Source organism: Danio rerio, chromosome 3, assembly GCF_052040795.2.
Source record: "Danio rerio strain M-AB ecotype USA chromosome 3, GRCz13ab, whole genome shotgun sequence".
In the NCBI taxonomy this organism is placed as follows: domain Eukaryota; kingdom Metazoa; phylum Chordata; class Actinopteri; order Cypriniformes; family Danionidae; genus Danio; species Danio rerio.
This window is the reverse complement of record NC_141023.1, coordinates 13,277,501-13,295,000: the sequence shown is the minus strand read 5'-3', so window position 1 is coordinate 13,295,000 and position 17,500 is coordinate 13,277,501. Positions and strand designations below refer to the sequence as shown.

General features: G+C 32.1%; 1 protein-coding gene across 6 annotated transcripts in view; it reads right to left on the bottom strand.

The window, feature by feature from the left end:
* Positions 1-11,226: 11,226 nt before the first annotated feature.
* Positions 11,227-17,500, bottom strand: part of zgc:63569 — a 56,385-nt gene continuing 50,111 nt past the window's right edge. For 2 of the 6 annotated variants that reach the window (XR_015479501.1, XR_015479500.1), the window contains exons 22-23: positions 12,760-14,247; positions 12,076-12,584 (exon numbers count right to left, since the gene is read on the bottom strand). Coding sequence is in view for 2 of the 6 variants with exons in the window: in NM_198871.3 (NP_942572.2) it covers positions 14,150-14,247 (98 nt within the window). In the remaining 4 variants the exon portion in view is untranslated. Of the gene's footprint in view, positions 14,248-15,743 lie in introns of those variants that run through there. The other 4 variants (NM_198871.3, NM_001441630.2, XM_087242107.1 and 1 more) reach the window with 3 other exon arrangements.

Below are 17,500 nucleotides of genomic sequence, written 5' to 3'. Positions count from 1 at the left end.
CAAATAAAAATCTAGTAATTCAAAAAAACTTTCATTGTCTATTTGTAGCAAATAGCCTGTGCATTTATACACAAAACCCACTGCTGTCATTGTTATTATAGCTTGACATTGACATTTTGGCATCAAAACTTAAACAGATGCATTTAACTTAGTCATTAGACAGCAAAAGTGTTTAATTAATATTTTAAATTGTCTGAACTTAACATTTTAATTTGTTTAAACGATTCACCATGTCCATATATCCGCTTGTTAAGTGTGACGTCATGCGAATCGGCTTCCGGGTCCAAACGCTCTATTCAACTGTATGGAGAGACTCATGAAATGATAATAATAAACGTTTACAAAGCGATTTAATACCTTCGAAAATCACGATCGCAATATATGTGTCCATGCCTAATATCTGATGGTCAGAAAGTGATTCATTTTTTTTATTAATTGTTAAAATTTTGGTATTTGTTATGCAGCAAGCCCAGAGATTGTTGTGTACACTATGGCTTTATATAAAATTAAATGTGTGATATGAATGAAAAGTGATAATAAACAAATAATTCAACTCAAAACTCAAATGAATGGCGGCTTGGACCCGGAAACAGTATTACATACGTCAACAAGCGGATAGGGCCTATATGGAACAAAATCAATGCCAAAAGTATTGAATTAAAAAGCTTGTTGAACATTATTCAACAAGCTTTTTAATTCAACACTTTTGGCATTGATTTAGTTCCATACTAGACACATTTAAAAAAAAAAACTTCTGCTGCTGGTTCAAACGACTTATTTGAAATAAAATGTGTTGAAACAGCACAATTCTTAATTGTTTTTGAGACAACCTTATTGCTTTATGTTTAGTCAATTTAAATTTGTAAAAACTTTAACTTACTTGAACAGAAAACCCAAATTCCTGAAGGGTAAAGAAAACTTTATATCATAGCTACCAAAACATGGTCGCAGATCAGAAGATCTCTTAAGTACAATCAGAACCTGCGTATTCTATCCACACTGACTAGTCATATTTCTTTTTACCATATTTATATATAGGCTTTCAATTTAGTAGCTGGATTAATTTGGGAATATACAGGATATACAGTTAAAGTCTGAATTATTAGCCCCCCTCTTTATTTTTTTCCCAATTTCTGTTTAACGGAGAGATTTTTCTTCAACACATTTCTAATCATAATAGTTTTAATAACTCATCTCTAATAACTGATTTATTTTATCTTTGTCATGATGACAGTAAATATTGTTTGACTAGACATTTTTCAAGACACTTCTATACAGCTTAAAATGACATTTAAAGGCTTAATTAGGTTAACTAACTAGGTGTAACCGAGGGATAGTGACGCTGACAACAGGGGTGAAGATCCAAATGCAGGTTTATTAGCGAGGTCAGGCAAGCAGTGGTCATTACAGGAGCAAACAGATGTATAAGGGCAATCCAGAGTCGTAGTCAAAATATCAGGCAGATGGTCACAAGGCAGGCAGCAAACAGGATTAAACAAATAAACAAGGCGAGAACCAAAAACACCGAAAAACAAGACAATGGAAAACGCGTTGTAGAGTCCCTAAAACAGTAGACAAGACTCAGTAACAGTGTTTGAGCAGTACTTATAGTGCATGAATCAGTCCTGGAGCAGCTTCAGCTGTGAAAGTCTAGTCAGAGGAGGCTTGGAGCAGGTGTGTGCTGCATGACTGAATATGTAGTCCATTCACCAGCTGGTTTGTAGTGCTATGTGAGTGTGAATGTTTGCCAGCGATCTCTGGTGGTTAAATTGCTGGTGATCGGGACACTAGGCAGGTAAGGGTTAAGAGGCAAGTTATTGTAACAATGGTTTGTTCTGTAGACTATCAAAAAACAAAACAAAAAAAAAGTTAAAGGGGCTAATAATTTTCACCTTAAAATGGTATTTAAAATATTAAAAACTGCTTTTATTCTTACCGAAATAAAACAAATAAGAGTTTCTCCAGAAAAAAAAATATTATCAGACATACTGTAAAAATTTCCTTGCTCTGTTAAACATCATTTGGAAAATATTAAAAAAAATAAAATAAAAGGGGGGCGAATCATTTTGACTTCAACTGTATGATCTCTTTCATAAGGATATTGTTATGCCATTTGAGGAGTTACATTTAAAGCATAATATCCCTAAAAAAGATTTCTTTAAATATCTGCAGATATTTTGTTACTAGACACAGCAGTCTTACCTAGCTCTGATTTCTTTTTGGATAGATTCTTTCTTAAGAATACTGAAGTCAAGCTCTTTCTTTCCAAAATTTACTCCACTATAAACCAGTAAATCTGGTTTCATTGCAGAAGACAGGGAGTAAGAACTTAAAATGCGACAATGTGTGATATTATCAGACTACCCTTGAATATTTCAGTCTGCAACAGATTTAAAGAAATGCAATTTAATATTGCACAGAGCTTACATATCACCAAATAAATATAGTAAAATAAATCACACTACCACCTCAATGTCCAGATTAAAAAATATAATGAAATGTCTTTAAACCTCTACTAATGTTGGGCAGGAAATTAATTATGAATAAATGATTCGAGACAACCTTTTCTTGTCAAGAACTGGATAATTCTGATTAACGAAATCATAATTATGGAAAAGTTTAAACATACTGTATATTGAAAGAAAAATCCAAATAATTTCAGAAGCTTTTGGAAATTCCTTTGACTTATCATGGCATTGATTATGTCTATTATCCGTTACCGTGCACACTATGATATTGTTTTACTGTTTTGAATTAAACCACAGATTTTTTATTTAATTTGTACTATACATTTTTTCCTTCGTTCTTTTTTTTACTTAAAAATACCACATTCTGTGTGTGTTCTACTCATTGCTGTGTATAAAACTCATTCTGAAAAATTAAATAAAAAAACTGGTAAAAACTACTAAGTTAACTGATCAATTTGAGATGTTTTCCTGAAATGGGTTGCAGCCGGAAAGGCATCCACTGCGTAAAACATTTGCTGAATAAGTTAGCGGTTCATTCCGCTGTGGCGACCCCAGATTAGAAAGGGACTAAGCTGAAAAGAAAATGAATGAATGGATCAATCTTGAGTTGGGACAACACAAAGCAATTGTGTGGAAGCCAGCCTTTTTACAGTGTACATAAAGATGCATAGGCTATTTATGCTTTATGGTATAGGCTGGTGGTGGATAAGAAGATTCCCCTCAATGTGTAAAGCGCTTTAAGTTTCCAGAAAAGCTATATATATATAAGGAATTATTATTATTATAATGACATTTATATAACAGTATAAAGTGTCTTTAATCATTTAGGGCTGCATTATAAGCATGAGAATTTGTCTTTATTTACCAAATATAAAAACAGGAAGGATAGCCAGCAGCTACTGATCCACAATGTCCTCTTGCGCATTTCCTAATACACTTTGATTCGTACTCCGTGTGCCACCCGTATTATGAAGGCTCAGGCAGTCCGTCTTGTTTCTGAATTATTGCTGCCCTCGCCATAAACTACAAGGCTGGAGATCAGAATCAAGCGCCTGAGGGAAGGGCTTTTCTGGTTGGTGCACAACGGAGGCCAAGAGCTCAGTGTCCTGCGGGATTGGTGTGACGCGAGTACTGTCGTCACTTATGATCATCTGATGGTTTCTTGCCAAATTATATTTTACACCCTGGCAGAGCCGTGCGCGCTTTATTAACCGCTTCAGACCTTGCATCCATTTCAGCAGATTTGTCAGCTTGTCTTTACCCAATTTAAAGTTGTAGTCCATAAGATTGGACATTTCTCATCCAATTGAATGGCAGTTAGCCTCTGCATGTTGTAATAATACATTGCACTTAAGACAAGAATGGCCCCAGCAAACAATTATGTGCCTAAAAGTAGACAGCTTGGCTAAAACAAGCCTAAACTTGGGCTGTCAGTAAAAATCTAATCTTAAATCCAAGAATAGCCCAAAATTAGACATATGACTTCATATGTGTAGTCATTCATTCCTGTTTATTTGACTAGTAGTCTAGTTTTGGGCTATTCTTAGACGTCTATTAAATTTTCACTGGCAGCCTAAATTTAGCCTTGTTTTAGCCAAGACGACTATGTTTAGACGTCTATTAGACATCAGTTAAAAACAAAAAAAAAAATGCTTACTGGTAACTTCAAGAGCTCACACTTAGCTCATGATTTATACATGGCTTGTTTGGCGTGCTGTCCCAGGAGAGAGCCATGAGCTCAAGGGATCCTCTGGCCCAGGGCTCCCCCCTTTCGCAGGGCGAGGGGAGATTGAGCTCAGGTCAATCTCAAACTCCCCTGCTGCGGAGGCCAAGGTGAATTAATTGGTGATTAAGGCTTATTTTATCTATAATATAGAGCACATTTGGTGGGAGGAAACCGGGGGAAACCCACGCGGACACGGTGAGAACATGCAAACTCCGCACAGAAATACCACATGGCCAGGCGAGGACCCAACGTCATTGGCATTCTTGCTGTGAGGCAACAGTACTAGTCACTGAGCCACCGTGCCGCCCATTCTAGATAAAGGTAGAAAAAGGGGAGGAGGGGAGTTTCCGCCGGACGAAGATAGTTGTAGAAAGCAAATGAGGATATGTGTAGTGACTTGGGATCCTTTGATTGGAGGATCATGATTAGCTAATGCGGGCCAGTTGGGTCAATCATGAGCACGTGCTTCTCTCGAAATTAATTTAAAATTAAACTTCACTTTGTGTTTAATAGACGTCTAATAGACATCTAAACGTAGACAGCTTGGCTAAAACAAGGCTAAACTTGGGCTGTCAGTGAAAATCTAATAGACGTCTAAGAATAGCCCAAAACTAGACTAGTCGTCACAGACAGAGACTTCATATGTGTAGTCATTCATTCCTGTTTATTTGACTACTACACTGAAAAAAATTATTCAGAGATGACTCCTTGGATTTACTCAATTTTTTAACGTAAAGGGGTTGTAAACAATTCATCTGTGTTGAATTTAAACAAACAAATTAAGTTGAACATTAATAAACTTAATTTGTTTGTTTAAATTCAACACAAATAAATTGTTTGCAACAGTTCTGCATGCAACACTTTTTTCAGTGAGTCTAGTTTTGGCCTATTCTTAGACGTTTATTAGTTTTTCACTGGCAGCCCAAATTTAGCCTTGTTTTAGCCAAGATGACTGTTTAGACGTCTATTAGACATCTTTTAAAATAAAAAAATGCTTGCTGGTAATTTCAAGAGTTCACACTTAGCTCATGATTTATACATGGCTTGTTTGGTGTACTGTCACAGGAGAGAGCCATGAGCCCAGGGCTCAGGGCTCCCCCCTTTCGCAGGGCAAGGGGAGATTGAGCTCCCCTGCTGCGGAGGCCAAGTTGAACTTCCAGAAAACCCATTTTCAGATCCTTTTTTTTGTGATCTATAACAACAAAATCAGCTTTTTTTAAGTAGGATTTTTTACATAATCTGATAGCTGAATAAACAAGCTTTCGGATAAATTGTTGAACATGCAGTTTCTGAACAGTTGATGGATGCATCTCAGGTTTTTATACATTACGCTTATTCTGGTTTGTTGTAACCAAATGCTGGGCCAAATACGGACAGACGCAAACTTTGGGTTCAAAAAAGGTGTCATATAAATTTAATTTAAAAAAAACGGATCCAGCGTTGTAATTTGTCCCTGTTTGACCCCATGTTTTTGATCACCCAGCATTTTTTGAGTGTTATAAATAAACAAATATGCAATCGATAAAGCAAATATCATAACATAGAAGCTTAAATATACTGCGTATTAAAAAGAGAAAGTGTGCGCAGTCAGTGACATAGCAATATTGACTGGTTAAATCCAAAAAGTTAAGATAACTCCAACTGCTTGAGGAAACCGATTGCAACAAACCATTTAAGTTAAAACACTAATCCTAATGAGTGCTGTGAACTTAATCCATTTGAGTAAATGAAACAATTTTAGCACAGTAAAACCCAATAAATGAAGAGAACTCAAACCAACTGAGTACTGTAAAACCCAAAAAGTTAAGTCAACTCAGACTGTTTGAGGAAACCGATTGCTACAAATCATTTGAGTAAAACTAATCTATATGAGTACTGTGAGCTTACTCCATTTAAGTTGAAGCAATGAGGTATTAAATTAACTCATTACCTTCAACACTGAGTTCAAAACTACACTCATTTCATTTGACAAAGTTGACAGCTGTGTTTAACAGTGCACTTGTAATGACAGTTTGGGACGTCATCAGGGGTAGACTTAACCAATAAGCTTGGTAACCAGCTGCTTGGGGCCCTAGGGAAATTAAGGGGCCCTGACCGAGAAAATGCCTATACTAATAGCTTATTCATAAATATTCTATCATATGTTGTAAAATCTGTATAACTGTAAGTGTTAAGATTTTACCGCTGATACTTCTTTTCAAAACCAATGACAAAAACAGCAATTATTTAATTCATATAAAAAATGGTGACAAGATTAGTTTGATTGATTGTGAATTAAATTTGTTTTAATGTTTGTTTGTTTTTTATTTATATTAAAATCTTATAATTTGTTTGTGAATGTATTGCATTTAATTTTACATTTAGAAGATAAAGGTTCCTTTTAATATTAAAGTTCCTTTTAAATACTTTATACATATATTTATTAAGTATTAAATACTTTTTAAATAACTTTTTTTTTAGTTGACTTAACTTATTGGGTTTTACAGTACTCAGTTGGTTTGAGTTCTCTTCATTTATTGGGTTTTACTGTGCTCAGATTGCTTCATACACTCAAATGGAGTAAGTTCACAGCACTCGTATATATTAGTTTTTAACTCTAATGGTTTGTTGCAATCAGTTTCCTCAAATGGTTTGAAATACCTTAACTTTTGGGGTTTTATAGTGCACCTAAACATGCAATATATTTACAAAAAAAAGAAGAAAATTCCAAGGAGAAAGAGAATGTTTTCAGTTTCAATGCTAGGGCCACCAAATCACTCAAGTCAACCCTGGACCTCATAACCCCACATTTGGTAAATTGGATACTGAAATGCTGGGTACATTTTTTTTTAAATAAATGTAAATGACACCTTTCAACCAAATGGTTGCATTTGTCCATATCTGACCCAATGTTGGGTTACAACAACCCAGCACTTTTAGATTGAGCCAGTGGTTCTCAGATTCAATAGGGCAGCACATTTTGTGACTTAATAATTTTACACAAATAATTAGCAGAACTTCATGAACTGTTCATGTCAGATTGGAGAGACATACAAAATGTGCAGATCAGAAGGTCAAGAACTGAGAACCACTGCTATAAATAAATGTGCAATAAATAACACAAAAAAACCTGAAAATGTTACACTGTAAAAGCTTAAATGTTACACTAAAAACCCGAAAATACTACTCCGTAAATCTCGTTACATTGAGAAAAAACTGCAAGTGTAAACTTGTGACCCTGGACCAGTCTTATGATGCACAGGTATATCTCTGGAAGACAAAAATACAGATCGAATTTATTGATTTTTCTTTCATGCCAAAAATCATTAGATGTAAAGAACATGTTCTATAAACATTTGACATTCTTAAATGTCCAACTTTATCATTGTGTGCAAAATTATTTGTGCACACAATGATATTCTCTCACTTGACGTATTGCATTACTTGGTCACAAGCCTCTTTAACGAAGCCTATTGACTCGATATATAAACAAGCAGTTAAGATTATGGACTTACTTAATGGCATTACTGTAAAGTTTTATGTAAACATAACCTTTTTAGTTTTCATAGTTTTATTAAATTTAATTATCTTCAATTGGTTTTTAAAAGTTTAAATAATCACGTTCCAATCCTGTTTTCAGATCTAATCAGTAGGCATCAAATCTCTCACAGAGTTACACGGGCAACTGCTAATGGCGACTGTCTAGTGCCAAAGTGTAAGACCTCATCAATCTGACTTCTCTGTAAAGGAAGCCAAACTGTGGAATGATGTACCTGTTAGCCTAAAATCAGAAAGTAATATAAATATTTTTAGTATTTTTTACTAGGGTTTACTAGGGTTAGGGTTTGCACAAGTAGTCTACTGATAGTTTGTTTGTTTCATGTCGCCTCTGCTTTTGCCTTCAGCAATTTTATGTAAAGAATTATAATGCTGTGTATATGTATTAATTATAGTTCCATTTTGTCAAGCCTCATGTGGACAGTTGTTGAGAATTAGCAAGTTTGCTAAAACACTTACACCAGTGTAATTGTGATGTCCAAGTCAAATAAATAATAATAATAATAATAAACTTATTTTACAGTTTTTTAATTTTACAGTTTTGACCTGAAGTCCATTGAAATGGACAAGAAATGATCATTTATTTTCATAGTATTTATTTCATAGTATTTATAATTATTATATTATTTCATTTAGGGAAGCCATAAGAACTGTACGAATGTACAAAATGGGTTTTAAAAAAGGAGAGCAGATTTCACTGATCTATACTTTATAAATATACCTTATAAATTATAAAAATGAATTATTGTTGGGACATGAACTGTAAAAAGAAAAAAAAGTGCTTAGTTGACCGAGTAAAAAAAGTGAGTAAACCTGTTGCTTTTAAAATGATTAGCTGATTTACTTTAAAAAGGTGAGTAAAACCTGTGCTTTTAAAGCAATTAGTTGACTTTACTTAAAATAAGTGACCTCTAATTTTAAAATGGTTTACTTACCATAAACTAGTAAACCTGTTGATTTAAAAATTATTAGTCGACTTAAAATAAATGAGTAAACCTGTTGATTTTAAAAGGATTAGTCGACTTGACTTAAAGTGACTAAATTTGTTGATTTTAAAACTATTAGTTGATTTTACTTAAAACAAGTGACCTCTAACTTTAAAATGGTTTACTTAGTGTGTAAACCTGTTGATTTTAAAACAATTAGTTGACTTAAAAGGAGTGAGTAAACCTCTTTATTTTAAAATTAGCTGACTTCACTTAAAATAAGTGAGCTAACCTGTTGATTTTAAAAACCATTAGTTGACTTTAATTAAAATGATTGAGTAAGTTTATTGATTTTAAAAGATTTGTTGACTTTACTTAAAATAAGTGAGTTAACCAGTTGATTTTCAAATTATTAGTTGACTTTACTTAAAATGAGTGAGCTAACCTGTTTATTTTAAAAACGATTAGTTGTCTACTTAAAATGACTAAGTTTCTTGATTTTAAAGGTTTGTTGACTTTATTTAAAATAAGTGAGTAAACATGTTGCTTTTAAAACAATTAATTGATTTTACTTAAAAATAAGTGTGTAAACCCGTTGCTTTTAAAAATGATTAGTTGAATTTACTTAAAATAGAGTAAGTTCCTTGATTTTAAAAGATTTGTTGACTTTACTTAAAATAAGCGAGTTAACCAGTTAATTTTCAAACTATTAGTTGACTTAAAATCAGTGAGCTAACCTGTTGATTTTAAAGCGAGTAAACCTATTGTTTTTAAAAATTATTAGTTGACCTTAAAGAGTGAGCTGACTCTTGAGCTGTTGATTTTAAAATGATTAGTCGACTTAAAATAAGTTAGTAAACCTGTTGATTTTAAAAGGATTAGGCGACTTGACTTAAAAAAGGGACCTCTAAATTTTAAAATGGTTTACTTAAAGTGAGTAAACCTGTTGATTTTAAAAGGCTTTACTTTTTGACTTTACTTTTTAAAAAAAATAGTAAAACTGTTGCTTTTGAAACTATTTGTTGACTTTACTTTAAAAACTGAGCAAATTTGTTGCCTTAAAATTATGAAGTTAATCTGCTCTGTGCATAATTGTAAAAATTAAATTAACTTAATAGATCCAAGTTAGAGCAGGTAAACTAACATTTTTCTAAAAGTAATCTTTTTAGACAGTGCTTTTAACATTTATGGGAAATGGTTAACATGTTTCTTCTGTTGAAATATTAACCAACAAGGTCATTCTCCATCATGTGCATGTATAATACCTACTGTACATTCTGTACTAATAAACAATAACTAGAAATCTGAGCTCTGGATTGAATTCTAATATAGGAGCTAAATAAAAGCAGGTTTCTGTGTAACAGGACGACCTCGGTCCCTGGAGATATGGAATCATGGGAAAGCATTGATACGTCACTATGGGAGCTGCGCTTCTGTATTGTTGAGCGAGAAATCAGTCCCTCTAAACACTGTTACCAAGCACGTTTTATAACGCCATGCTTATTTGTAGCACAAAGGAACGTCCCTTTGGGAGTGTGATTTCAAATTTAAGGACTCGTGTGTATGCTGCTGTTCAGAATGGTAGCATATTAGAAAACATTTTTATTTTCTGCAATGTACAAAAGGTATTACTTCCTTTGCTTAAAAAAAGTGAGTAACCCCATTGTAACTTAGAAATGTTAGGTTGATTTAATATTTTTTTAATAATTATGTACAGTTAATTTCTTATATGATTTAAGGCAATACGTTTACTCAATTTTTTAAGTCAACTAATCTTTTAAAATCAAGATGTTTACTCACTTTTTTTTAGGTAAAGTCAACTATTCATTTTAAAATCAAGAGGTTTACTTATTTATTTTAAAACATTTACTTATTTAAAGTAAAGTCAAATACTCATTTCAAAATCAACAGGTTTACTCACTTATTTTAAGTCATCAAATCATTCTAAAATCAAGAGGTTTGCTCACTTATTTTAAGTAAAGTTAACTAATCATTCTAAAATCAACAGGTTTACTCACTTATTATAAATAAAGTCAACTATTCATTTTAAAATCTAAAGGTTTGCTCACTTATTTTAAGTACGTACAGTCAAATAATTGTTGTCAAATCAACAGGTTTCCCAATTTAAGTAAAATCAACTAATCGTTTCAAAATCAAAAAGTGTACTCATTTAAGTCAACTCATTATTTTAAAATCAAGAGATGTACTCGTTTATTTTAAGTAAAGTCAACTATTCATTTTAAAATTATGAGGTTTACATATTTATTTTTTAAGTACGTACAGTCAAATAACTGTTGTCAAATCAACAGGTTTACTAAATTTAAGTAAAGTCAACTAATCGTTTAAAAATCAACAGGTTTATTTATTTATTTTAAGTACGTACAGTCAAATGTTGTCAAATCAACAGGTTTACTCACTTATTGTAATTAAATTAATTGTCGTCAAATCAAGAGGTTTACTCATTTAAGTAAAGTCAACTAATCAATTTAAAAATCAACATGCTGATTTTTAAGTGAATTGATCGCTTTAAAATCAACAGGTTTACTCACTTATTTTAAGTAAGGTCAACTATTGTTTTAAAATCAAGACGTTTACACATTTAAAGTCAACAAATAGTTAATTATTTTAAGTAAAGTCAAATTTATTTAAGTAATAATTTTTCACAGTGAGACAGGGGTCTCAAACTAAAATTGACAGGGAGACATTGCAATGACTGATAATGATGAAGTCATTGCATTTCGATGCAATAATGATGCAATCGCTGCAGTTCATTACCTTGTACTGCACATGTGTAATGACAATAAAGTTGAACCTAATCTCATAACCCATAGGAGGGCCATTTTAACATTTAAGCACAAGCAGAAAGTGCAAACCTGTTGTATATATGCATTTTAGGACAACAAACATGATGTTTATAATTCAAGCATTACCTGTCAGCAGTTTGAGACCCTTGGGTTAGGAGAAATATTCACTCAGAAGCCACTCTAATAAACTGCAAAAAAAACAAAAACTTTTTTTTCATGTTAGATGGGTAAACAGCAACACCTTGTGTGTGCGCCTGATATTACAACACATTTCTTTAGATATCAAACAAGTACCAAAACATATATTAGTTTTTTTTTTTACATCGATGCCACAGAAGAACCGTTTTTGTTTTCCCTATGAAGCTTAAAGTGAACATTTATCAAAATAATTACAAATTTATTTGCATAGTGTTAACCTGTAGAAAAACTCGCACAACATATTATGCAGAGAAGAGGTTTCACGAGTTAAAGGAATTTCATAAAACCATCCCCAAAAATAAGCTTTATGTTAAAGAGTGAACTATTAAAAGCTGAACATCTGACCACTTTACATTAACCACTGACCATACAATATACCAACTTTAGAGTCTCATGAGCAATTTTTTACACGATCATTGTAGAAAACATTTTATTTACCAAACATCGAAACATATCAGCATGTAACAAAACATTTAAAACACTAAATAAAGTCAGGAGCATGATTAAAGCCAAGACATCTTTAAACAGCCATACAAACAGGCACTTCTCATCATAATGTACAGTACACAAACGGATAATCTAATATCATAAACATTGGATGTGTAATATTTAATCAGTAACAGCTTTTATCCATCTATACTGCAAACATATTGAACAAAAATGCTTTGATACAATCCTGTCCAACCTCATCGTGAACACTGCATCGCTTTCATTTATATAGAAAAAACAAATATGAACACCATAACACAATTAACTGAACATCCAAATGTAAATCAGAACATTTAAGGAAAAAAAATCCTTTAAGGAAACACTACACTTTTAAAGAAAAAGGCTAATTTTCTAACTCTCCTTCAATTAAAAAGTTGAGTTAAATCAGTTTCGCATCCATTCTGCCTTTCTCCGGGTCTGACGGGTCTACTTTTAGCTTAGCTTAGCATAAATCACTGAATCAGATTAGACCATTAGCATCTCACTTTAAAAAAAAAAAGTGTTTCAATCATTTTTGCTGCATCAGGAACGATGATATTATCCAGCATCTGAAAACAGTATACAGCTATGTATTGAACAGCGAAGCATAATATGATTGCGATCCATTTAGCCAATCTTGGGCGACTTTTAGTTTAGCTTGGCATAGATCATTAAATCAAATAAGACCATTAGCATCTCACTCAAAAAAATAATAATAATAAAACAAAGTTGTTTCAACAATTTTGGCTGCAGCAAGCACAATGATATTATGCTGCACTTCAAACCAGTAGCTAGGTATGGAACAGCAAAGCATGATATTGCAATCCATTTAGCCGATTTTGGGTGTCTTTTAGCTGAGTTTAGCATAAATCATTGAATCAAATTAGACCATTAGCATCTCACTCAAAAAAGTGTTTCAATAATTTTTGCTGCAGCAGTCACAATGATATCATGCAGCACCTGAAAACAGTAGACAGCTAGGTGTTGAACAGCGAAGCATAAAATTGTTGCGATGAATTCAGACGATCTTGGGGGTCTTTTAGCTTAGCTTAGCATAGATCATTGAATCAGATTAGACCATTAGCATCTCACTCACTCAGAAAATAAATAAATAAATAAAACAAAGTTGTTTCAACAATTTTGGCTTCAGCAAGCACAATGATTTTATGCTGCAGCTCAAAACAGTCAGCTAAGTATTGAACAGCAAAACATAATATTGTTGTGCCTGCTGCAGCCAAAGTATGGCAAAAGTTGCTAATATTACGCCATATGTATAACCCCTAGCCATATTGACCTAGAAAATAGCAAGTTTGCATTTTCTGCCAGTCTTAGTACACGGTGTATCTACAGAAGAGTCCAATTTTAATTTAGGAAAATTAATAAAAATTCTTTATTTTTTTTTATATTGAGCGACATGCTAATGGTCTAATCTGATTGAATGAACTATGCTAAGCTAAGCGACACCAAAATCGACTGAATGGATTAAACAATTGCAATAAAAAAATTATTCACTGGATTTACTACATTTTCTGTAGGGAAAAGATTGCAAACAATTTATATATGTGCTGAATTAAAACAAATTAGTTCAATTTGTTTAAATTTAGCCCATATATAAATTATTCGCAAAAACTTACCTTTAAAAAAAATGTGTAATTGCAGTGTGTAAAATTTTCAGTGTGTGAAACTCAACTGTTTAACTCTAAAAGACTTGATAAAATGAGCCTATTTCCATACAGTGTAGTTTTCCTTTAAAGTGGCATTTAAAAAGTGTGGCAGTTTCTACACAAGTAGCCTTGTCACTTATTTCTGCTTCTAAAATAGTTTTGGTATCATTCCTGGTTTTTAATTTAGTCAGCCACATTTAAAAGCATTTCATAATTTATATGATAATCTCTCAAAAGGCACAATGATGGCTCTCAAAGGCACGATAAACGGCAATGAAAATGACTTCAGGCACTTCTGGTTTCTCTCCAGCTCTAGAAAACACACTGTACATGTATAAACCTGAGCCATCAGAGTGGATTAGTTGGCCTGGTTCTTCTTCTTTAGCACATTGAGCAGGTTTTCGGACATCAGGTACGGTCGCTCGGCACTGCCGTCGTTCCTCTCCAGATCCTCCACTGTTATAAATGGAGAATGTTAGAAAACAGTTGAGTCTAGAGTGCTAGAGTGTTGGGTAAAGTTACTAAATAGGTGACTCGGTTATAGTTTAAAGAAATTAATGTGAAAGCACAGTTGAAGTCAGAATTATTAGCCCCCCTCTATATTTTTTCCCCAATTTCTGTTAAATGGAAAGATTTTTTTCCAACACATTTCTAAACATAAGTTTTAATAACTCATTTCTAATAAAAATATTGTACTAGATATTTTTCAAGATGCTAGTATTAAGCTTAAAGTGACATTTAAAGGCTTAACTAGGTTCACTAGGCAGGATAGGGTAATTAGGCAAGTCATTGTACAATAATGTTTTTTTTCTGAAAACAATCTAAAATATATATATACCTTAAGAGGCTAATAATATTGATCTTAATATGGTTTAAAAAATTTAAAACTGCTTTTATTCTAGCCGAAAAAAAACAAATAGGCTTTCTTCAGAAGAAAAAATATTTTAGGAAATACTGTGAAAAATTCATTGCTCTGTTAAACAACATTTGGGAAATATTTAAAAAATAAAATTCAGAGAACTGTAAATAATTTTGCCTTCAACTGTATGTGTCATGTTATTGTTATTAAATGAGATTAAGATTACAATATTTAACTTTTCAAAGTAACTTTACCCAGTCCTAGTCTATCTTTAGTTAGCATGCTGAATGAACAACACCAACTGGCCTAAATTACAAAATTTGCACAATATTTATTAGAAATAAAGACTTTTGCACACAAAAGACGTTTGAAAAGGCAGCAGATAGAGTTAAAGGCCACTGAAAAAAGGCAACAAGGTGTTTTCTTTTTAGTTTTCCCAAACCGGGTGTGAATTGCAACCAAATACAGCAGAGAACCTTAAAGTGCATAAGAGATACGGCTTATTACAATCTGGAGGAAATACAGCAATATTGACATTTAAAGGACATTTCAGTTCAGAGTAACATTAGATGTAGTCACAGAATAAAACAGCAGCAAAAACAGTAAGCTAAAACTTAAAAGAACAATCCCTGTCGAAAAAAAAATCAGCATTTAAAGTAGTTAGCTTTAAAGTCAACATAAAATCAACACTTGAGTTTTTCGCTTTCCTTATCCATGTTGTTAATGTGCACTGTTCATTTACTTGCCTTTATAAACTTTAATCGAAATATACACTGTAAAAAACAAAAAATCCTTAATTTTATGTTTTTTTCCTACAGGTGGGATGCCGGAAAAAAAAAACAAAGTAACGGCCATTAAATTACAGAAAATTATAGTAAAATAATGGTTGTTAAATTGCAGAAATTTCCTTTTATTTAAATTTCTGTTACATTTTTGTAATTTACATTTGTTATTTTATGGTAAATTACTGTAATTTAATGACCATTATTTTACAGGTACTTTTTTATTTATTTATTTATTTTTTTACACAATTTTACGTAAAATTACGGATTCACAGGAAAACCTAACTGTTTTACATTTTGTCAGTTTAGTGGCTAATTTGTACAAGTTTAGTCGTACGAAAATGACCTGGCCTGACCACACTCCGAAACTCCGTCATCGGATACGAGCAAATTGTACTAAATTGACAAAATGTTTCGCATTGCCATGAGATTGTGTTGTTTAGTTCATAATAAATAATTGTGGTTTAGTAAATAGTTCATTTTAGACATGTTCCTGTATTTTCCTTCAAACTTTTGTCTTATTTATACCAATATTTATGTGATATGATCCATGAGAAACATGAATATTTAGGACCATTAAAAATACTGTTGCAATAAAAATGAAAATGTATTTTTTTTTATTAGACAGTGAAAGTTTACATAAGTAATAATAATAATAATAATAATAATAATAATAGTAATAATTATAATGCTTTAAATTATTTTCATGTTTTGTAATAAATATGTAAGGTTTCATGGATACCTTAACAATACCTTACCATACCAATATTTTTGGTCAATAATTATTAAAGACAGAAACTTAATTTAATTGAAAGCTCAGAATATACGTTTTTATACACACACAATGATAAAATAAACATTTGTGCCATTTATTGAGTAAAAACTCTTAATAAAAAGGGGTGAATCTCACTAAAATGTTAAAAATCATACTTTTCTCACTCGTTTCTTATCAATAATCTGATAATCAGAAACATTATTAAGATTATTTTAGATTAAAAATATTAAAATACGAATATAATAAATAATGTATTGATAAAACTTGAAATAAACATCAAGAATAATTTGTTTGTTTACCTTAACTGCTGTATTTAACTAAAACAAGTATCTTGAAAAAAACAACAACAACTAGTAAAATATTAAGCACTGTGTGCAAAGACAAAAAAATGAGTCATTTAGTTATTGAAATAATCATAATAAAGCATTTGAGATGAAACTCTTATTAGTAAGGTTGTTCTCCTAATCCAGGGGTGTCCAAACTTGGTACTGGAGCTCTGGTGTCCTGCATATTTTAGTCCAAACCCTAATTAAACACACCTGTACCAGCTAATCAAACTCTTTCTAGGTATACTAGAAACTTTCAAGGTGGTGTTTTGAAGGATGTTTGAGCTAAACTATGCAGGACACCGGCACTCCAGGACTGAGTCTGGACACCCCTGCCCTAATCTAAAGTGTTCCAATAATCCTAAAACGTCATGATACAGAAGAAAAATGTGTGGCAAATGCAGTTTCATGTTGACTTTAAATTAATTATTCTCAAGATCATTTTCCCTGTCTGTCTCTTTATTACATCAACACACATTATTACCTGAACATATGACTATTTGACAGCAATCGTGCCTGAGATTTCAATATCTATATATGATCCTGGACCACAATTTGAAATTTGGAAAGCTTTGCATTGTTAGGGCAGCACAACATTTGGTCGAAATACTATTTTAATAAGTTATCTGGTGGTTCAATAAATAAATAAATAAATGCATAAATAAATAAATAAATAAAGTAATAAATATATTTTAAAAAACTAAGGAAAAATTATCGGGAAAATATTGTGTAAATGAAGTGCTTAGCAATACACATTAATAATCAATATTTTTGATATATTAACAGAAGGAATTTTACAAAATATCTTTATGGAGTCCAATGATTGTTTTGCATAAATGACAAATCGATCATTTTGACCCAATCAATTTGCTAAAAATATACACATGCAGCATAGGGTTAGTTTTGAGATCCAAGATCACAAATGCACTACAGCCAACAAGAGAATATTTGCACATATAGTGTATAA